The sequence below is a fragment of the Lolium perenne genome, chromosome 1, assembly GCF_019359855.2.
Source record: "Lolium perenne isolate Kyuss_39 chromosome 1, Kyuss_2.0, whole genome shotgun sequence".
NCBI lineage: Eukaryota > Viridiplantae > Streptophyta > Magnoliopsida > Poales > Poaceae > Lolium > Lolium perenne.
In genome coordinates this window covers 263,897,150-263,919,873 of record NC_067244.2, presented here as the reverse complement: position 1 = coordinate 263,919,873, position 22,724 = coordinate 263,897,150, and the positions used below count along the sequence as shown (strand labels likewise).

Genomic DNA, 22,724 nt, shown 5'->3' with positions numbered 1-22,724 from the left:
GGTTACGACGTGTAGCGCCGCCATCGCCCGCCAAGACCGGAGTCGGAGCACGGTTTTCACCGGCAGCCGCGCATCCCCACCTCGCCGAGCGTAGTGCTGAGGCAAGCAAGATGGCGCTGAGCCACCACCGCCGTTGCTCAGATGCTCCGCAGAGGACCAGCCCGCAGCGATCCGCCGCCGGCCCCCCACGCAGCCGCCGTCGAGCCACCTTCCTCGCAGAAGTCGGCCGAGCAGCCACCACCGCCCTTGCCGCCACCTGCCCGCGCCGCCCGGAGACGCGCCGCCACCATCGTCGTCCGTCGCATCGCCGCAGCAGGCCATGCCCGCGCTGGCGCGCCGTGGCCCCCGACGAAACGCCACGCCCTGTCCCGGAGAAGACTGCCCGCGCCCCTCCATCCAAGCCAGGGGATGAGAGGGCCTCGCCGCCGCCGATGCCAACCGGGCTTTGCCCGGCCGCGCCCTCAGGCAGCGGCGAGGGAGGAGAGGGGAGGGAGGAGGGGAGCCGGGCGGCGGCATATAAGACTATGTTTTCTTGCAGCCGAAATTTGCAACTTTGTTCAAGTGTATCCCGTTACTTCAGTATCCTTTTTCATGTAGAATCTAGCGAGGCTGCCGATGAAAGAGCCCACTGAACCGTTTGATGATGTGCTCCATAGCACTGTTCGATGAGTTGGTCGTGTCAGGATTGATCATCAGGTAACTAACCACAAATTACAATTTGGCCTGTGCCGTTGACGAGTTGCTGAAAGGTGATGGGGATTTTGAGGTGGATGAGAAAAATAAAAGGATAGTGCTCTGCTACAACTTATGCCAATTTATTCATGTATAGTTGCTTATCTCTCACTGAAATTAATATATTTATGTTGCTTGGTAAGCCTCACCACTTTGCTTGATGAATTTTGCACTTACTTGAAAGCGCTAACCGGTTGTATAAACTAGAATATGGGATGGCCCCGGGCAACACACAGGCCTATTTCCTATTATTCAAAAATATCCGCTGTGTTCTAACTTCTGTATCAAGTATGGAAGCCATTTCACGAATGATCATGTATTTTGTTTCGGCTTCCACTACTATCAAGTAAACTTGCTGAAATACTTTACAATAAGCTTGATAAGATATTTTAGCAGCTTGGTGAAATATCTGTGTGATATTAGGGAAATCTTCATTAGAAGCATGAACGTGTCACTCCGACTTCAGTACATTTTGGCCACTGCGTTTGAAACGATTGGAAATTACATGGTCAATTGCTCTCTTATTAACTATCTGAAGTATAATAATACTTCAAATGAGATCCATATTTATTTTGTAATCGTGTTATCCCGCAGTATTTCTTGAAGCCAAAGGTTGCAAAGGAGCCTTTTCCGGAATAGATGTACCAAATTACAGCTTAAATTCTTGTACCATTGGAAGCGACATTCCATTTTCGCTAAATATTGTATACAGTTTGATAGTTGTTGAACATTTCATGTTTTGTGCCATAGGTTCTGTTTTTGCATGGTGGGTCAAATTGGAATAGAAGCAGATCCTACTTTTAACATTCAAGTGTGTGTATTTTACAGTAAACCCGTGTCTTTGGATCCTCGTCCATATGTATTAATTAGAAGCTTCTAATTTGTATAATTTGGCAATTGAAGTGTTCAATGTTTTCACGTGATTTTTTCAAGATGAAGAATAATCAGATAAATGTATTACCGTTTGGATCAGGGGATCGCTCCCTATTCAAATACCAAGCAAACATGGTAATTACTTCTCTTTATCTTATCTAGCTGTGTCAGTTCTTTTTCTTTCGTAGGTTTCACATGCACTAAATATTTGTTATTTGAAGAGTGAACGACATCTGAATATAAAAACAAGGTAAATATTTTATTTGAAATAATTCACCATGGATTTTGAGTTATCAATTGGATTTGTGCATCTTAGGTTTAGTGCTTTGCTTTGTTTGAAAAAGGAATGTAATTTTGGTGCATGGATGCCCCAGTGAGCAGTGACCTTCAATTTGGTGAAAATCTAATCTGTGATAGAACACGCAGAACTTATATTTCATTATTAAATAAATAAATTTTGTTATACCGTAGCAAGGCATGAAATTTTACAAACAACATTATTTTTTATCATATTTTTGTTTCTTGACATGTATCGTTACCCGTGGCAACACACGGGTATTTTACTAGTACGGAAGCTAGAAATCCAAATTGCTGCCTTGCCGGATTTTGGTTTTCATCTATCTATTTTTCCCTTTGCTGAGAAAATACTACTGCTTTAATTGACAAGTATAGGTAAATCTGAACCGTTCGATTAGTTGGTTTAAATGGTCAGTAATTGTCTGTCCCTACCGTCAAAAGTCTCATAGTCTATCTATTATTATTATTATTATTATTATTATTATTATTATTATTATTATTATAAGAATAATAATAATAATAATAATAATAATATAATAAAAGCACAATACAATGTTTGCTTAATAGAGACACCACGTTAATCCACATCATCTAAAAAGTTATAACCATTAATGGTAGATTTTTATGGTTGAGATTTAAAGTTAATGCGTAAACACAATAAGTCACGTAGAGCGTCCAAAATAAGTCATGATAACGTATGTATGTTAGCCCAAATTCACGCCCCAGGCTAGAAAGGAAAAAAAGAAAAGCCTATGCACAAAAGTGTTTTCAATTGAAGTGACCAGCCCACCAGAGTTCAAATCCCAGATTTGACACTTTGGCGTCTCATAAAGGCGGAATATTCTTCAGTGGGAGGCGACGTTCCCGTCGACAGCGAGGCGCCTGTGGTAACTTCGTCAATCTCAAGACCCGCCGGATCAGTTCTTCAACGCAGTCTCTTGGAGATGCTCATAGGGGTAGGGTGTGCGTGTGTGCGTTCATAGGGGTGAGTGTGTGTGCGTATTGATGACCCACAAGTATAGGGGATCGCAGCAGTCTTCGCGGATAGTAAAACCCAATTTATTGATTCGACACAAGGGGAGACAAAGAATACTTGAAAGCCTTAACAACGGAGTTGTCAATTCAGTTGCACCTAGAAACAGACTTGCTCGCAAGAGTTTATCAGTAGTAACAGTTTTATAGCAGTAGCAGTAGTGAAATAACAGCAGCAGAGTAACAGAGACAGCAGTAGTGATTATAGTAAACAGCAGGATTAAAATACTGTAGGCACGGGGACGGATAACGGGCGTTGCATGGATGAGAGAAACTCATGTAACAATCAAGCAGGGCATTTGCAGATAATAATAAAACGGTGTCTAAGTACAAAGCAATCAATAGGCATGTGTTCCAATTATAGTCGTACGTGCTCGCAATGAGAAACTTGCACAACATCTTTTGTCCTACCAGCCGGTGGCACCCGGGCCTCAAGGGAATCTACTGGATATTAAGGTACTCCTTTTAATAGAGTACCGGAGCAAAGCATTAACACTCCGTGAACACATGTGATCTTCACATCACTACCATCCCCTCCGGTTGTCCCGATTTCTGTCACTTCGGGGCCATTGGTTCCAGACAGCGACATGTGTATACAACTTGCAGGTAAGACCATAAACAATGAATATCATGATAAAGCAATAACATGTTAAGATCTGAGATCATGGCACTCGGGCCCTAGTGACAAGCATTAAGCATAACAAGTTGCAACAATATCATCAAAGTACCAATTACGGACACTAGGCACTATGCCCTAACAATCTTATACTATTACATGACCAATCTCATCCAATCCCTACCATCCCCTTCAGCCTACAGCGGGGGAATTACTCACACATGGATGGGGAAAACATGGCTGGTTGATGTAGAGGCGTCGGTGGTGATGGCGGCGATGATCTCCTCCAATTCCCCGTCCCGGCGGAGTGCCAGAACGGAGACTTCTGGCTCCCGAGACGGAGTTTCGCGATGTGGCGGCGTTCTGGAGGGTTTCTGGCGACTTCGACTTCTCCCCGTGCGTTTTTAGGTCGAGGGCGATAAGTAGTCCGAAGGAGGGCATCGGGGGCCAGCCGAGGGGGCCACACGCTAGGGCCGCGCGCCCCCCTCCTGGGCCGCGCCGCCCTAGGATGTGGGGCCCTCGGGCCTCCACCTGACTTGCCCTTCTGGCTCCGTGAGTTTTCTGGGAAAATAGGGCCTTCTGTCAAAATCCCGAGGTTTTTCCTGAAAGTTGGATTTCTGCACAAAAACGAGATAACAGAACAGTTCTGCTGAAAACAGCGTTAGTCCGTGTTAGTTGCATCCAAAATACACAAATTAGAGGCAAAACAATAGCAAAAGTGTTCGGGAAAGTGGATACGTTTTGGACGTATCAACTCCCCCCAAGCTTAGCTTATTGCTTGTCCTCAAGCAATTTAGTTAACAACTGAGCGATAAAAGAACTTTCACGAACACATTTGTTCATATGATGTAAATATTCTCATGTTATGGCTAACACTTAGGCAGTTCATAATAAGATACATGCAAATAAGATCATCTAATAGCTATGTCAATCATGGAAAGGTACCAATAATTAATAATAAGCATCATGAATCATGTATATAAGCAGGATTGCAATGTTCATAAATGAGTATGATAGAGTGGTATCTCGCTTGCCCATATTTGATCAGCAAAACATAAATGCTCAGGCACCTCTGAAGTTCATAGAAAGACTAGAAATAGTGATTGTCAAAGATAAAAGCATCAAAGTTATACCACAATCAATCATATTTTGAGACAAGCATATTATACTAAGAATGACAGTTGTGCTCTCAAGAAAGTGCTCAAAGAAAGGATGGAGACTCAACATAAAAGTAAAAGATTGACCCTTCGCAGAGGGAAGCAGGGATTAACATGCGCTAGAGCTTTTCATTTGTAAAACAGGAGTAAAATTATTTTGAGAGGTGTTTGTTGTTGTCAACAAATGGTAATGGGTACACCAACTACCTCGCCAACCGGACTTCCAAGAGCGGCTCCCATGAAGGACGTTATCTCCACCAGCAAGGTAGATCATCCCTCTTCTCTTTTGTTTACACACGTATTTTAGTTTTATTATGAGTGACACTCCCCCCAACCTTTGCTTACACAAGCCATGGCTAACCGAATCCTCGGGTGCCTTCCATCAATCACATACCATGGAGGAGTGTCTATTTGCAAAATTAAGTTGCTTACTGATGAATCAGAGCAAAACATGTGAAGAGAATTATTAGTAAAGTTTGATTAATCGGGGCTGGGAACCCCATTGCCAGCTCTTTTTGCAAAATTATTGGATAAGCGGATGTGCCACTAGTCCATATGAAAGTCCGTCAAGAGTAAATGACAAGGTTGAAAGTTAAACACCACATACTTCCTCATGAGCTATGAAACATCAACACAAATTAAGAAGCATTTTGAAGGTTTTAAAGGTAGCACATGAGAATTTACTTGGAATGGTTTGAAATGCCATGCATAGGTATTTATGGTGGAAACTTTGGAACAACTTGGTTTTCATGTGTTTGGAGGCACGAGCAGCGTTCCCGCTCAGTACAAGTGAAGGCTAGCAAAAGACTAGGGAGCGACAAATCAAGAGAGCAGTAACTGTCATAATCATGCTTGCGGCAAAATAAATTAACTGAGGCATAAAAGTGATACCAGAACTCTGAAGCAATGTAAATCATTGAGGCTTAATTGACTCTTGTTCAGTCATATGCATGCGTGAGCATGTGCCAAGTTAATTCAAACAAATTATTCAGAGGAGGATACCACAATATCATACCTATCTATGAATAAAACAATGCAAGCAAACATCCATGACATGCTACTCATATTAATAAATTGGAGCTAAACATGAGAGATCATGAACTACTAGACTTTCTTAAATGACATATACCTCACATGAACCAACTAAGCATGCTCATATGGATGAGTATATGTACAAAAATGAAAACAAATAGAGTTCATACCAGCCTTTCACCACAATCAGATTGTCGTAGATCGTCATTATTGCCTTTTCACTTGTGTAGCTTGGATAATATGAAATGAAAACCACGCTCCAGCCACCGAAGACCATTGAACTCATAAAGAACTTTACAAAACCAAAGAAGAACAGCAAATATTTTTGGTGTTTTCGAATTTGGAAACAGAAACAAAAGGAAACAAGCAAACAAAGCAAAATCTTTTTGGGTTTTCTTATAGCAAACTAGCAATAGCAAATAAAGCGAAACAAATGCAAGAAACTAAAGTAACCAAGAGGTGAAGAGAAACAACAGAAATATTTTTGGTCTTTTTGTGTTTTAGGAAAGAAACAAAGCAAAAACAAGAAAATGAAAACTAAAAGAAACACAGAAAAGCGAGATGGCAGAAATCTGCCAAAACTTGACAGCAGTACAGAAATCGATTTTTACAAAAATCTTACGTTGCTCAGCTCGAAAAGTGTTCAACTAATGAAAGTTAGATAACAACCTGGGGAACCTGCACAAAAATTGGCAGCTCAAAATAACGTTCTTGCTGTGCGCACGAATTTTTCTAGTAACAGTCAAGAATCTATTTTCAGGCAGCACTTCCCCAAATATCATCTTCCTCTCATTAGAAAACCACTCAAAGAAACTAAACAAGTATGTACAAGTATCCAGCAACCATAATATGCAAAGAATGAGTGATGCCGGTATACCTCCCCCCAAGCTTAGGCTTTTGGACTAAGTGAAGATCAACCCCATGGTGCCCATGAAGAAGCACCCTCGTAGTACGAATATGGATCATATTCCGGGTATGTGCTAGAAGAAGCACCCGGATACGTGACGGTGTAGTCGTAGGAGGGCTCGGCGTCCTCGGAGTCATGCTGCTGGTGGAAGCCTTGTATCTTCAATTGCTCATCGACCTCCTCCTTAGTGCGCGACCATGGTTCCCTGTCAATACTGAACAAATCTGGCTGCGGCAAAAGGATTTCCCTCTCTTCCCCGTCAGCAAACAATATTCTATAGATAATCTTATCTAAACTAGAGTCGGTTGTAACAAATTGATGACTCTTCATAGCAGCAATATCGAGCCTCATAGGAGCTATTTTTACATCATTAGGGTCAAGAGGAAGCTCTAAATATGCTAAAACGCGCGAAGCAATAATTCCTCCAAATATAGGCCCCTTGCTGGACAAGCGGCGAGCAACAAGAGCACCAAGATGATAAGGCGTGTCCCCAGTGAGTGCAGCAATTAAGAAACCAAGGTGATAGCTAGATATGTTGCTAGTATTCTCCCTACCAAGAATGCTAGTACCAATGTAATAAGCAAAATACTTAATGGCGGGGAGTTGAATGTTTCTTATCTTGCCACGCTGAATGGTGCGACAATCATCATTGGTGATCCCTCGATAGAGCTCCAACAATTCCCTTGGGTTGTCCTCGATCTTCCTTGCTGTACCTACAGGGACAATGCCTAATGCAGCACAAAATTTTTCCAACTTCATAGTAATAGGTTTACCATAGATCTTGAATGAAACTGCCGGGTGAAAGTGCTTATTGTTGAACTTGAAGCTCTCCACAAAGATTTTAGTGAGCGTGTAGTATTGCTCACTCTCATCTCCCACATAGGTGGTTAAACCTGCCTTAACGACAAGGGTCAAGAAATCCTCCAACAAACCTGCATTTCTCAAAAAGTCATAACATGGGAAGGATGAAGCATTAGGGACTCCATTGTCCTCCTCGGGTGCGAAGCTTGGTGCGATGAGATCCTCATTGTAGGATTGCCTGAATCGGGTGGATGACCTCGAGGGTCTCCCCGTGCTTGTTGTCTCCCCTTGGAACACTTCTCCAAAGTTAAAGTTGTCCATCCCCCTTCTCTGAAATTTTTCAACAAACAATATAAAATCTGATTTGGTGACATATAATTGAGGGAAACTACCATAGGAACTTGCTAGAGTACTATCATGCATCAAAACTAGTTTCTATCACTTAGAACAAGCATGCAAGCTCACTAAACATGTTACCTACAGCAGCAAAATATGCAAGATATACTCCACCAAACAAAATTCTACTTGGAGGGTTGGAGGAGTCACATACCGAAGAGCAAATGTGCCAAATTTCAGACAGAAATCTGGGTTGAGCAAAGAGATCGAGAAATCTGGAGTTCTTGAGCAAAAACACGAGTGAGAGGAAGCTGGTGTCGATTTTTTCGGAAGAGAGAAGAGTGTGGGAGGAAAAGATGCTGAAGTGGGGTAAAGGGGGGCCCACACACCAGGGTGGCGCGCCCCCCTTGCTGGCCGCGCCAGCCTGTGGGGTGCCACCCTGGGGTGCCCCACTGGTCATCCCCAGGTGCTCCCAGGTGCCTCGTCGAAAAATAGGACCAACGGTATAATTTTTGTGAATTTTTGAAAACTTTGAAAAATGCACATTTCTGGGTATTAAGTTTATTATTACTGGGCAGGAAATTTTTTGAAATCTCCAATTAACTAAAGAACTTTGCAAAACAAAAGTGCTACAGCAAGTAGAACAAGTGGAGGAAGAAAGAAATGTTGTTTACCTCCTCTATGCATATAAAAAGTATCTGTTAACAATGTTGATCAAGTCTTGCCACCAAATAAATTTTACATAGCATAAGAAGAAATAAACCTCAAATCAATCATGTTACCTTGAATTGTATTGATATGGATCCAATCACAAGAGTTTGATATTCTTCTTTAGGCTCATATATAGGACAATCGATAGTTCCAACTTTGATAGTTCTCACATTATAAATTGTATTAACTCCACATGCTTTTTCAATTCTCTTGGGGAAATAGACGGTGTGCTCCCTATCATCAACATTGAAAGTAACCTTTCCTTTATTGCAATCAATAACAGCCCCTGCGGTGTTAAGAAAAGGTATCCCAAGAATAATAGACATATTATCATCTTCAGGCATTTCCAACACAACAAAATCAGTTAATATCAAGCAGTTATTAGTAACTTGAACAGGAACATCCTCACATATACCAACAGGAATAGCAGTAGATTTATCAGCCATTTGCAAAGATATATCAGTAGGTATCAAGTTATCTAAGTAAAGTCTCTTATAAAGAGAAAAAAGCATAACACTAACACCGGCTCCCAAGTCACATAGAGCAGTTTTAACATAATTATTCTTAATAGAACAAGGAATAGTAGGTATACCTGGGTCGCCCAACTTCTTTGGAACTTTGCCATCGAAAGAGTAATTAGCAAGCATAGTGGAAATTTCCTCATTGGGGATTTTCCTTTTGTTAGTAACAATATCTTTCATATACTTTGAATAAGGAGGCAATTTAATAGCATCAGTCAAAGGGATTTGCAAGAATAAAGGTTTCATCCAATCACAAAATTTATTATAGTGTTCTTCTTCCTTTGATTTTAGTTTCTTAGCAGGAAAAGGCATTTGCTTTTGCACCCATGGTTCCCTTTCATTACCATGTTTCTTAGCAATAAAATCTTCTTTAGTGTACTTTTTATTTTTAGCATGCTTTTCAGGTTCATCTTCAACTTCTTCTTTATCAGAAACATCATTCTTATCATTACCATTATTATTATTATTATCATGTTCATTACCACTTTCAGTTTCAGCATCAGAAATAGAAATACTATTAGGATCATTAACAGGTTCAGAGGATTCTACAACATTTTTATGTTTCTTTTTCTTTTTCTTTGATGGAGCACTAGTTTTAGTTTGTTGAGAATCTTGTTCAACTCTTTTGGGATGCCCTTCAGGATATAGAGGATCCTGGGTAGAGACACCACCTCTAGTTGTTACTTCATAAGCATGTTTTTCTTTAGAATTATTTCCCAATAAGTCATTTTGCACTTTAGTGAGTTGATCAATTTGAGTTTGAACCATATGAAAATGTTTAACAAGCATCTTAACATCATTGGAGGTTCTCTCCACAATACCATGCAATTCACTAATAGCTCGAGAATTTTCCATTAAATGATTCTCTACTCTCATATTAAAATTTTCTTGCTTAACAATATAATTATCAAACTCATCTAAACATTGTGCAGGAGGTTTCGAATACGGAATATCTTCCCTAGTAAAGCGTTGAAGGGAGTTTACCTCAATCATGGATGAAGGGGGAATTATCTCACATATATCTTCTATGGGAGGTAGATTCTTCACATCTTCAGATTTAATACCTTTCTCCTTGAGAGACTTCTTGGCTTCCCTCATATCTTCATCATTCAATTTAATTAAACCCCTCTTCTTCAATATTGGCGTTGGAGTTGGTTCAGGCGTATTCCAATCATCATGATTCCGGCCTATTTTAGCCAATAATTCTTCAGCGTCGTCTGGAGTTCTTTTCCTGAAAACACAACCAGCACAACTATCCAGGTATGCCCTAGACTCAATGGTTAGTCCACTATAAAATATATCAAGTAAATTATTCTTTTCTAAATCATGTCCAGGTCGAGCTCTGATAAGAGAACAAAATCTTGCCCAAGCCTCAGGTAATTTCTCTTCATCTCCCTGGTCAAATCTATAAATTTTCTGTAAAGCGACATGTTGAGCACTAGCAGGAAAGTATTTTCGAAAGAAAACATCACGTAAATCAGTTGGATTTTTAATAGAACCAGGAGGCAAATTATTATACCAAGTTTTAGCATCATCCTTTAATGAGAAAGGAAAAATTTTAACGACAAAATAAGTACGCATCTTGATATCATCATAAAACAAGCTACTCATAGAAGAAAGTTCAATCATGTGTTCCACATCACTTTCTTTTTCAGTACCACAAAAGGGTGCTTTCTCTACAATAGCTATATGAGATAGATCAAGAGAAAAATCATAATCTTTATCCTTAATGCATATAGGAGATGTGGCAAATTTAGGATCAGGAGATAACTTATGTCTAACAGTATATTGTGTGAGAAACTTTTAAATTTTACTTGCATCAGCAGTGGCATTGCATCTATTAATAAGATCATCATTAAGTTCCACATAATCTTCATCAGGATCATCACTATAATAATCAAGTTCAGGTGAATTAACAGGTGTAGTAGCATCAGGAGTTTCAGCATTTTCAATTTGTCTAGACCTAGCAATTGTAGCATCTAGAAAGGATCCCAATGAACCACTATCATCAAGCACAGCAGAAACATTATCAATATCATAAGAATTTTCAGATTCACCAGAAGTACCAGCAAGTGAAGCTTGTGGCGGTGAAACAAGTTTATCATTCACAGATGGTGAATCAAGAGCAGCAGAGGTACTCAGAGTTGTACCTTTTCTTGTAGTGGATGGTAATATGGCGACTTTAGGATCGCGAGTTTTACCCATGATGGAGAATTTGCAGCGAACAATATCAATCCAAGTGAACTTCCAAATAAAGCTATGCCTCCCCGGCAACGGCGCCAGAAAACAGTCTTGATGACCCACAAGTATAGGGGATCGCAGCAGTCTTCGCGGGTAGTAAAACCCAATTTATTGATTCGACACAAGGGGAGACAAAGAATACTTGAAAGCCTTAACAACAGAGTTGTCAATTCAGTTGCACCTAGAAACAGACTTGCTCGCAAGAGTTTATCATAGTAATGCGTTTTATAGCAGTAGCAGTAGTGAAATAACAGCAGCAGAGTAACAGCAGTAGTGATTATAGTAAACAGCAGGATTAAAATACTGTAGGCACGGGGACGGATAACGGGCGTTGCATGGATGAGAGAAACTCATGTAACAATCAAGCAGGGCATTTGCAGATAATAATAAAACGGTGTCTAAGTACAAAGCAATCAATAGGCATGTGTTCCAATTATAGTCGTACGTGCTCGCAATGAGAAACTTGCACAACATCTTTTGTCCTACCAGCCGGTGGCACCCGGGCCTCAAGGGAATCTACTGGATATTAAGGTACTCCTTTTAATAGAGTACCGGAGCAAAGCATTAACACTCCGTGAACACATGTGATCCTCACATCACTACCATCCCCTCCGGTTGTCCCGATTTCTGTCACTTTGGGGCCATTGATTCCGGACAGCGACATTTGTATACAACTTGCAGGTAAGACCATAAACAATGAATATCATGATGAAGCAATAACATGTTCAGATCTGAGATCATGGCACTCGGGCCCTAGTTACAAGCATTAAGCATAACAAGTTGCAACAATATCATCAAAGTACCAATTACGGACACTAGGCACTATGCCCTAACAATCTTATACTATTACATGACCAATCTCATCCAATCCCTACCATCCCCTTTAGCCTACAACGGGGGAATTACTTACACATGGATGGGGGAAACATGGCTAGTTGATGTAGAGGCGTCGGTGGTGATGGCGGCGATGATCTCCTCCAATTCCCCGTCCCGGCGGAGTGCCAGAACGGAGACTTCTGGCTCCCGAGACGGAGTTTCGCGATGTGGCGGCGTTCTGGAGGGTTTCTGGCGACTTCGACTTCTCCCCGTGCGTTTTTAGGTCGAGGGCGATAAGTAGTCCGAAGGAAGGCATCGGGGGCCAGCCGAGGGGGCCACACGCTAGGGCCGCGCGCCCCCCTCCTGGGCCGCGCCGCCCTAGGGTGTGGGGCCCTCGGGCCTCCACCTGACTTGCCCTTCTGGCTCCGTGAGTTTTCTTGGAAAATAGGGCCTTCTGTCAAAATCCCGAGGTTTTTTCTGAAAGTTGGATTTCTGCACAAAAACGAGATATCAGAACAGTTCTGCTGAAAACAGCGTTAGTCCGTGTTAGTTGCATCAAAATACACAAATTAGAGGCAAAACAATAGCAAAAGTGTTCGGGAAAGTGGATACATTTTGGACGTATCACGTATGTATGAGCGTCTTTGATTGTACTGTGTTTCGCAAAAAAAAAATTTTGTAGTGACCAGCCTAGATCGTGTCCAGAAAATACATCCTATACTACTTACAACTACGTGTCAGATAAAGCTCAGCTTTATCTGACACGTAGTTGTAAGTAGTATAGGATGTATTTTCTGGACACGATCTAGGCTGGTCACTGCAATTGAAAACACTTTTGTGCATAGGCTTTTCTTTTTTTCCTTTCTAGCCCGGGGCGTGAATTTGGGCTAACATACATACGTGACCATGACCACGAACGCTAATTTAGTGCACCCGGGCACCAGTATTCCATTATTTTAAATTTCTCGAAATTTGTAATTCTAAGTTTTAAAATTCCTAAGTTTGTTTTGAAAATATGTATACATGGTCCGTTTGTTCCTACCATGTTTTGGTAGAATACTCGTAATATTTTGAGCCAAAGAAACAAACAAATTTATGACAGTGTATAGAAGTTAGATATGAGTATTTTTGTCAGAAAATTATTTGTATTTAAATAAATTTTCTGGCGTACAATCTCGATGTATATATGTAGCTGCAGTTTGAAACCAAAAGATTTGATTTTCAAAACATTTAAAATTTTGTTTAGTATAAATAAATAACTTTACACTTTGTTGTCTAGACAACAAAGTGTAAAGTTATTTATTTATATTAAACAAAATTAAGTGTAAAGTTATTTATTTATACTAAACAAAATTTTAAATGTTTTGAAAATCAAATCTTTTGGTTTCAAAAGAATCTGCAGCTACATATATACATCGAGATTGTACACCAGAAAATTTATTTAAATACAAATAATTTTCTGACAAAAATACTCATATCTAACTTCTATACACTGTCATATTTTTTTTGTTTCTTTGGCTCAAAATATTACGAGTATTCTACCAAAACATGGTAGGAACAAACGGACCATGTATACATATTTTCAAAACAAACTTAGGAATTTTAAAACTTAGAATTACAAATTTCGAGAAATTTAAAATAATGGAATACTGGTGCCCGGGTGCACTAAATTAGCTTTCGTGAAACTATTTTTAATATAAAAATAAAAATAAATCAAGTAGTAATTAAATTAAGAACTATATTAAAAATATAAAACATATCATTTAACCTTCATCTCAAAGGAAGCCGCGAAATTGACATTGTGGATTATTCAAGGTCTTAAATTTGAACCCAAGAAATGAGTGAGGGTTTCGCACTAAAAATAATTAATTAATGAGAAACGAAGTACCCATAGATTTGAGAAGACAAGAAATGTCAGCTTCTTACAGTTCAAGATTTTAGAGGCTTTTTGCAGCTCATCCAGCATATAATGTTCCGCTGTAGCAGCTAGCTCTCCATTCTTCTTCACCACCGCCGCCATGGCATGGATGCCTACCAAGTCTTTCTCCATCCGAAATATTTTTCTTCGCATATGTTGCACAAGACCAGATTCATCGCCAGTCGGAGGACCCGAGGAACTTTCAGCATAAGGAATAACTGGTGCCACCTGCAATAAAGCATCAAGAGCGCATATTCAGAAAATCAAAAGCAAAACTCAAGGATTTCAAACTCCCATCAGGAGCACTAACAAAGTGACATTTCTTTGACAAAAGTAAGTGCTGGCAACAATGCTAGCATGATTCGTTACAGGACAGGCAGTTCAAGCCATTTAAGAAAGTATCAGTTACAAATAAAGGATAGCAAATTCAAGGTATCTGGGTTTGCGTTGAGGCACTCGGGACAGTTTTGGCTGCTGCTGGCTTCTTGTGCACATCTACCAGCTCAAGGAGGTGGCGCGCTGTATAGAGACGTGAATTGCGTTTCAGTACCTCGATGATGCCATCGGCGTCGACGAAGAACGTGTCCACCAGCTCCCCCATGGCCTTGTTTACATAATAGTCGATGCAGATAACACACTCGTACTACAAGCTCCAGTTCAGAGCTCTGATAAAAATAGCATACTTAGTGATCACAGAAGCATGACAGTGAAAAAACTGCCCTTGAATCTTGTGAAAAACAGCATTCCCTAGTGTTGTCTTTCCCAGCCCACCGAACCAGCACAAATCAAGCGAATCAAACATGAGAAGGCTCACCTCCGCTGTCAATGCGCGGCCAAATCGCTCCGCCGGTACTGCAATCTCGGTGGCCAAGGTAGACCGAGCGCGTCGACGAGATCCGCGAGCCGCCGCTGTCATGGAGTGGAGAGTGGAAACCTGCTGAGCCTGAAGGTCGGATCTCTCGATGGATTTTATACCAATTGCTCTGCTCTGGGCTCTCGATTGGCCCGTCTCTGTAGAAACCGAGGGGACGACCGGACGGAAAAAGACCGCTTCGCTCGTTCGCCCCCTGCGGGCGACGGGCGAACCCTAAGCCCTCCCTCTCTCAGCTCCCTCTCCCCCAGCTCTCTCCGCTGCCGCCGTTGGCGTGGGCCGCCGGGCGTTGTCCGTGCGGTGCCGGCGGCGGGGGGCCGCCTCTACCCGTCGCGCGGAGGGCGCGGGCGGTTCCTCGATGGTGGTGGTGCATCTCGGCCGGCGGCGGTCGACCTGGCGGCGTGGTTTCCGCAGGCTGGGAGCGGACGCGGCGGCGCTACCGTTGGCAGCGGGGCGGCGGAGTGGCCGGGCGGCTGGTGGCGCCTGCTCTGCCCAGATCTGGGCCCGATCTGGGTTAGGGCGGGCCTCTGGCCCCTAGCTCGACGTCGGTGCCCCTGGTAGCAGCCAAGGTGTGGTGGCAGTGGTTGGCGACGGCGACACACAACCGGCCAGTTGCAGCGTGGCGGCGAGCACTCTGCCGGGCCAGGTTGGGCCTGGCTTGTCCTTGCTGCTACGTCCGGTCGACTACCGCTAGTTTGGGCGGTGGAGGTTGTTCCCTCCTGCATTGTTGTGCTGCTGCTATCCCCGACCTTGCGCTCGCCTTGTCTACTTCTAGGCCTCGCGTTGGTGACCTTTGAGCGGCGGCGAGGATGGCTTCAAGACCGTGGTGGCGTACGCTGGTGGACGACGGGTGGGGTGGAGCAGTTCGGATTGTTCGGGGTGGTGGCGGTGTGGGTCGGGAGAAATCCCTGTCGGCTTGTCTGACACCGACGCGGCGACACCTGTGGGTGCCGCCATTCCTTCCTGAAGGGTGTCGCGTGTACCTCTCCCTTATCACCTCCGCGTACCGGGGGGAAACCCTAGGACTTGTCCGGCAAAGCTGTGCCGTCAGCGTCGTTTTCCTTGTTGAAGATGTTGCTTCGTATGCGGCGATTCGAATTGCGAGGAGCGTGGTGGTACTTTTCCGGAGGGCGCAGCGGTTGCGAGTTGTTTTCGTGTTCGTCGCTCAGCCGTAGTCGGCATTTGTTTCTCTTATTTTTCTTTGTGTTTTTTGTTTGGGCCTGGTTGTGCTGCGGTCCCAGCATGCTTGTTGTATCTTGGTTGCTATATTAATATAGCAGGGCGAGAGAAACCGAGGGGACTGTAGATTCTGAATGATCGCCGGAACGGAGGGAGTATATCATTTGCCTAGCCATCCTTAGCTAATCGACTCTGAATCTCTGATACTGATAGTCCCATTGACTAATCAGTCTTTCCTTGATTTGCTGCTTAGCTCAAATCATCTATGTTTTTAATTATGCCTAAACTGCATACAATTCAATGCTTTCTGCAGGATTACATGGCAGGGGCGGAGAAAAAGAACTAGATTGAATTAGTTGTTCAGGATGTTGCTTGAAAAACTATAACCAACTGATCTATAAACATGTTGAATGCACTTCTATGCACAACATCATAAGACAGGTAAATACGAAGATTTCTTTCTTTTAATACCTTTTGCTACAACTCTAGCCGGCAATTTACATAATTCTAGCCAGCACCAGCATAAGAAAGAAAACATTATTCCAAGAGACTAAAACAAACGTTACTTTGTCAGGAGACTAAAACAGAAAAGAAGAACGGAAAGAAAGGTAATTACATGACAGAAGTTCATCGCTTCTGTCATAGCCCATAGGCAGTACTGAAGTAACTCTTGGTGACATTCCGGTTCAGTATCTGCAGCACTTTGCCGTTGGACGGGTTCACAAACCGAGGCGTCTTGAACTGGCTCACAGCGCCCCCAAGGCTCAGGAAGTGAACCAGGATCTCCTTGAAGGTTCCCTTCCTGAGTATCCGGAGCTCGAGGGGGCCAATGGTCTTAATCTTCCTTGAGCCCATGTAGCCGGCATCTACGAATGCTAGATCCAAGGCGTTTGCACAGCCGCTTAGGACCTCATCACTGGTTTCAGAGCTCAGCTCCCAGAACACCACGTAGCGGCTCGGATCGGTCGACTTTTCCACGTAGCTTGTGAAATCCACTATGTCCAGCTTCTCCCCTTCCAGGAGCTTCGCTGCATCCTCAACAGCTAGCTGAAGGTCTTTCTCGGTGTTCTTGTCGATGTTGATGCTCAGCACTAGGCTTCTGCGGCAGATGAATTGGAGCTTGGGTGTTGAGTTGTGGAAGCTAGCTATCTTCACGAGGTCTCCCAGTCGGTAACGATATAGGCCTACAATAACATAGCCAAAAAGGGGTTGTAAGAGACAAATAATAATCAAATATAATGAATTATTTTCTGCAACAACTCAATAATTCAATTATATGCCATCAAATAAAATGACTCAAACGTTTAAACCTAAGGTTTACAATGTCCTGTGCAAGTATGTCTGAAGTTGCTTATGACAGATATGTACTAGCTGAACAAATTAATTATAGTGATGTGATTTGTGAGTTGGGTACGCCTCATAAAAATAAAGATTAGGCAACACTTGCCGGCTTATATAGATCAATACTAATCCTAATCACTGCAGTAAAGAGTGGACCATAAAATACTGGCAATATACACAACATTTGTCTTTGTGTATATGAACCAGTGTGCTTGTCAATTTTCTGTACTACAAATGCTCCAGTTTGCAGGTACATGACTAAGCCATTTGTGTTTTCAGTTATATACCACAACTACTAGGTAAGTACTTTTGAAGATTGTTACAAGATGAGACATCTGACTCAGTTGAGAACAGCTTAAAGAGAACACTCGAGGATTAATTATGTGGTTGTCCTCAACTATATTTACCCCACTATTAATCTAAGGATCAGAATAAATTGCTAGGAGAAAGAATGTACCTGCAAAGTTAGTTAGAACAACTTCATAGATTTTGCCGACCTTGACTTCAGTTAAGCCAACCGGCTCTGATTCAATGTAATGAATATTGGCGCTGTTCTCCGTCTCCTCCCCTGTTGGTTTCTCCAAAGGAATGAACTCAAAATAACCAGTATGCGGCAAAACTGCATATGTCACTTGTTCAGGTGGCAATGTGGGGTCTATGTTAGAGCCAACCCATCCTTCAGATGCACCGTAGTCAGCACTTATCAGTGGCAAGTTCCCAGCATAATGCCTTAACTTCTTCAGATATGGCTCCATGGACCCTGTCATGATGCCATACACGTACTTTGCCTTCGGCCACAGTGCTGGGATGACACCATACCAGTTGCTCAATCCCGTGCACTTTTTGTAGATCGAATCAGCAAGCTCTGGGTTGGGCCTCAGAATTTTTGAAACAGCTTCGCGAATTGATGGTGCTGTGACTTTTTCTGAGAGAACACCATCTCTTATATCAGCACATAGGTCCTCCCAAACCTCCTCCAACGTATGAAATGCATGCACTATGCTGTGAGCGAATGATGAGAACACGGAATGGACCTCATCCGAGTATATCAACCCACACAGCAAGTGACAATATAAGGACTGGTGGAAGTCAGGACCAAAGATTACTTCGTCAGGGCTACAGCCCTCAGACTGGATATCTTTCATCCCTTCCTTGAAGCGTTGACTACGGTACAGGTTTGTGGTTGCAGTTGTAGCAAGGATGCCACCTTCTGTTAAGACTTGCTTGCTGCCATAAACAAACTGCAAGGCTTTTCCTTTGCCGATAGGGTATTCACTGTAATTACAAAACATAATATTATTATAAAATTCTGGGATGGATTGACAAATTAAGAAACCAAGCGACACTTGAATCACAAGCATCACAGAAATGTACGAACAATAGAAATCTATGCTGAACTTGATCAGCAAGGTTAGCTGTATAATCAGAAGTGCCAGTTATAACTTATACTTGAGCATGATAACAAAATGGAGCTCTTACCGGTTCCTAAATGCATAAGAAGTACGGAATATTTGAAGTGTGTCCTCAAGCAATTCGTCACTAAATGGAATGAACTTAGGCTTTCCCTGCGTTGTACCAGAACTGCATAAAAGAGTGAAAAACAGGTTACAAACATCTACTTTCATTGAACAACATGACAATACACTTGGAGCCAAGCAAGTACCTGAGTGACAGGGAGGTGATGGGCTTCCCAGTGAGCACAGGTGTGCTATCACCGTCAGCAACCCTCTGGATGAAAGGCTCAACATCGCTGTGAACACACAGCGGGATGCAAGATTTGTAGCTCTCGGCATCAGTCCTTCCGTCAAGGCCAAAGCGTGTGAGGTATTCAGCATCTGCATTCGCCTCCAGGATCTTTCTCAGTGTATCTTGCTGCACGCGTCCAGCATCGCGTGTTAACATCTCAAACTCATTGATAGTCTCTTCGCAGCTACAGATCGTCATTTCGTACAGAGAGAGTCCGGCTTTGTCAGACCTGGTTTGAAGGAAAAAATCAGAGTAAATATCCACGAAGCAAGTAGGCAAATCTGTGAGGCAGTTATAGGAGAAGAGCTGAAGGCCTTGCTGTCCTGCAATTTTAAAACAAAGCAGCAGAGAAATTCAAAGAGAGATGCGTCAAAAGATTTTGCGGTTTCTAAGAACCAACTCAGCTGGAAACAAGAACCGACAGCGCAGTCGGTGTGGCATCAGAATGGCAAGAAACTTTTGAAGAGTGCAGAATTTCATCGCCGACGGAATATCTGACTACAATGCGATAATCTTTCGGCGAACAGCATAAGATTGCACATGGAAATGATGAATACGAAAAAGGGGAATGTTCTGGCGAGGACAGAACAACAGTATCACCATATACTACCAACTAAAGCTAACAAACCACGAAAAAATTAGTCCACTTTCCGAACCTTCTTTGGATACGTCGACAGAAAGAAGAATCAAGATTTTCCTTTACGACAGAAACGTTTACTAATGAAACACCAGATCGGAATCCCAGCAAAGGAGGGAATCGATGCTCACTTTCTGCAGCAGAGATACCGCTAGCCAGAGGGGTGAACCATAAAGACAAATCTATATAGAAGATACAAATCCATTTTCTAGAAAAAGAGATGCACATACCCTGGCATGAAATGCATCATCAGCAGGTTGCTTATTTGCTCTGCTGTTACACTAGTTCAAATTTAGCGATAGAAAACAGTCTCATCCAAGAAAGGGAGAAAGAAATAGTGCGCTACTGTTAACATTTTGTAAGTCATAACACAGGGCAAACCCACCCGAACACGATCCTCTTAACTGTAGAATCTGATCTATAATCGGAGTGGTACACTCTATGAGTGTCCTTGGAGCACATGGTATATGACGCACTTGTATAGCTACTCCACAATAGCAAGTCATATAGAAATGTTTCTTTTGTGTGGAATATTTGACGAATCATATGAATTACCGATTCATTCATTCAGGTAGGGTCCTTAAAACCGGCAGAAAACACACAAACTGCAGCTATACAGAGCAGGAAAGACAGAGTGGAATGGGGCTAGACAGGAACCGGCAATGGACGAAAGAGGGGAGTAAATGTGACGCGACCTGACCTAGTAACACCCCCAAAAAAGGGAAGCGGATCGGTATGCGGACTGTGGAGACATGGCCACATGTTGCCGATGATAGAAAGAAGAGAATGTGCGCCTCCTGGAGCATGGATCACCTGCCCCCAGGCGGGGCGACTGATCTTGGGCCTCCCAGCTGTGCTCGCCGGAGGGTAAAAGCGTGTGCAGTGCAGAGTTGGTGTCTGACCCAAAGCGGAGGAAAGAAAGCACATGCTCCGTGTGAATCGCAAGCCATGGGCGGGCGAATCAAGGGAGGTCAGGGCAGGGGTCAAGCGGCGACACGGGCGGACGCGGAGACCCTGAAGTTTCTGGAAGCTCGTTGACCCCGGAGTTGTTCTTGGAAGCTTTTTTTTTTTCAAATCGTCTGGAAACGCGGGGAAATTCAGTGCCTATGTTAGTGGTAAAAGAATCCTCTCTCTCTCTGTTTGAAGAAGAAGAAGAAGAAGAAGAAGAGGAGGAGGAGGAGAGAGCGCTGCAAGAAGAAGGTGGAGACTGAGATTTGAGGAGGAGGAGGCCTAATCTCTCCCTAGTAGAGATCGAAATCCCAATCGAATCAGACCTTTTACGCCGCAGGAAGTATATTCTTGGACATTAGTTTACCCGGACGGCAGGAACAAAATCAGGCGGTATATCCCCTCCCCGGCGAAAAGCAGCGCCTACAGACCTACGAGCAGAAATCCCCGGCGAAATTCCCCAACAGAAATCCCCGGCTGTAGGTGGTAGGAGACGGCAACCCCTCCAAGAAGAGCAGCGAAACAGGAGAGGAGAGGATGGCTGAGTGACTGACCTGACCTGACCTGACCGGTGTTGCTGATCCGCGGAGCGGGACAGCGACCTCTGCGCCGCCGCCTGGCCGGAGGTAGCGACGAGGAGGAACCTGCGCGCGCTAGGCGACGGAGGGACGGACGGAAGGACCAGCGGCGGCCGGGACCGAGCAACCAACCAACCGAGTGTAAACCGCGGGGTGGGGGAATCAGCCCAATTGATTATAGTCCAAGAGGGAACAGACGGACAGCCACAGGGGATATATATGGATGCAGGTTCCACCCAGCCGGAGGAGGAGGATGATGATGATGACCTGAAACTGAAATGATGGTGTTGCGACGGAGGATGTGCTCCCTTTTGTAGGCGCGTCCGTCGGGGCCATCACCGGTGCGGTGGAACGGGAGGGAGAAGCCAGGCGCCACCACATCTCCACCGATATCCGGCTCTTGTCTTTTCCTATTCCAGTCTCCTCTCCATCTCCCAACTAATTTTTTTATTTTCTTTTATTATTTGGGCTACTATGCCTCTACACGTGTGTTTGGGGTCGCTGACAAGTGTGCACCACGGTGACAAGTGTGCGCTGCGTCGTCTCACTCACCCCGCTCGTCTCTGCATGAGCTATGCCTGCATTTAATTTTAGGACTGCAAGACATTACACAATATCTTTTATGTGCAAATCTTAGAGATATTGGGCCGCTTGAGATTTATTCGATCGATGATGCAATAGTTATGGAGTATAATTTCTTTTATTTCTCTTTATTTGGGTTACAACCGTACATGTGTATTCCGCGCCGCTGACAAGTGTGCATGGTGGCTGACAAATGTGCGACGCGTCGTCTCACTCACCCCGCTCCACAGTCTCTGCATGAGCTATGCCATCATTTCATTTAATTTCAGGGCGGTAAGAGATTAGGATGTTTAATGCACCATATCTTTTATGTGCAAATCTTCGAGATATAGGGCCGCTTGAGATTTATTCGATCGATGATGCAATAGTTATGGAGTATAATTTCTTTTATTTCTCTTTATTTGGGTTACAACCGTACATGTGTATTCCGCGCCGCTAACAAGTGTGCATGGTGGCTGACAAATGTGCGATGCGTCGTCTCACTCACCCCGCTCCACAGTCTATGCATGAGCTATGCCATCATTTAATTTCAGGGCTGCAAGAGATTAGGATGTTTAATGCACCATATCTTTTATGTGCAAATCTTCGAGATATTGGGCCGCTTGAGATTTATTCGATCGACGATGCAATAGTTATGGAGTATAATTTCTTTTATTTCTCTTTATTTGGGTTACAACCGTACACGTGTATTCCGCGCCGCTGACAAGTGTGCATGGTGGCTGACAAATGTGCGACGCGTCGTCTCACTCATCCTTGCATGCCAAGGCAAGGAGATCTACAATCTAAAAGACCTAGTCGATCTTAAGTACGATTTAGAAAACGAGCGGGTAAAATACCACATTCTTCAGCCAT

The 22,724-nt window shown here is 43.3% G+C and overlaps 1 protein-coding gene and 1 long non-coding RNA gene across 5 annotated transcripts; both read right to left on the bottom strand.

Annotated features, from left to right (window-relative positions):
- Positions 1–12,008: 12,008 nt before the first annotated feature.
- LOC127327839 (uncharacterized) lies at positions 12,009–15,056 on the bottom strand. The gene is made up of 4 exons (XR_007868760.2): positions 14,805–15,056; positions 14,541–14,655; positions 13,999–14,218; positions 12,009–12,564 (listed from the first exon to the last, which is right to left on the bottom strand). It is a non-coding gene; the product is annotated as an uncharacterized lncRNA (long non-coding RNA).
- A 1,419-nt stretch (positions 15,057–16,475) lies between these two features.
- Positions 16,476–21,655, bottom strand: LOC127327815 (jasmonoyl--L-amino acid synthetase GH3.5). Of its 4 annotated transcripts, none has more exons than XM_051354615.2 (5): positions 21,558–21,655; positions 19,045–19,356; positions 18,861–18,962; positions 17,839–18,656; positions 16,476–17,224 (listed from the first exon to the last, which is right to left on the bottom strand). In XM_051354615.2, exons 2-5 carry the CDS (start codon positions 19,323–19,325, stop codon positions 16,680–16,682), a joined length of 1,746 nt encoding a protein of 581 aa, XP_051210575.1. In that variant the 5' UTR covers positions 19,326–19,356; positions 21,558–21,655; the 3' UTR covers positions 16,476–16,679. The 4 variants fall into 4 exon arrangements, with proteins under 4 accessions (XP_051210575.1, XP_051210573.1, XP_051210572.1 ...); XM_051354613.2 differs by having other exon boundaries at positions 21,267–21,642; XM_051354612.2 differs by having other exon boundaries at positions 21,272–21,642.
- Between the last annotated feature and the right edge of the window lie 1,069 nt (positions 21,656–22,724).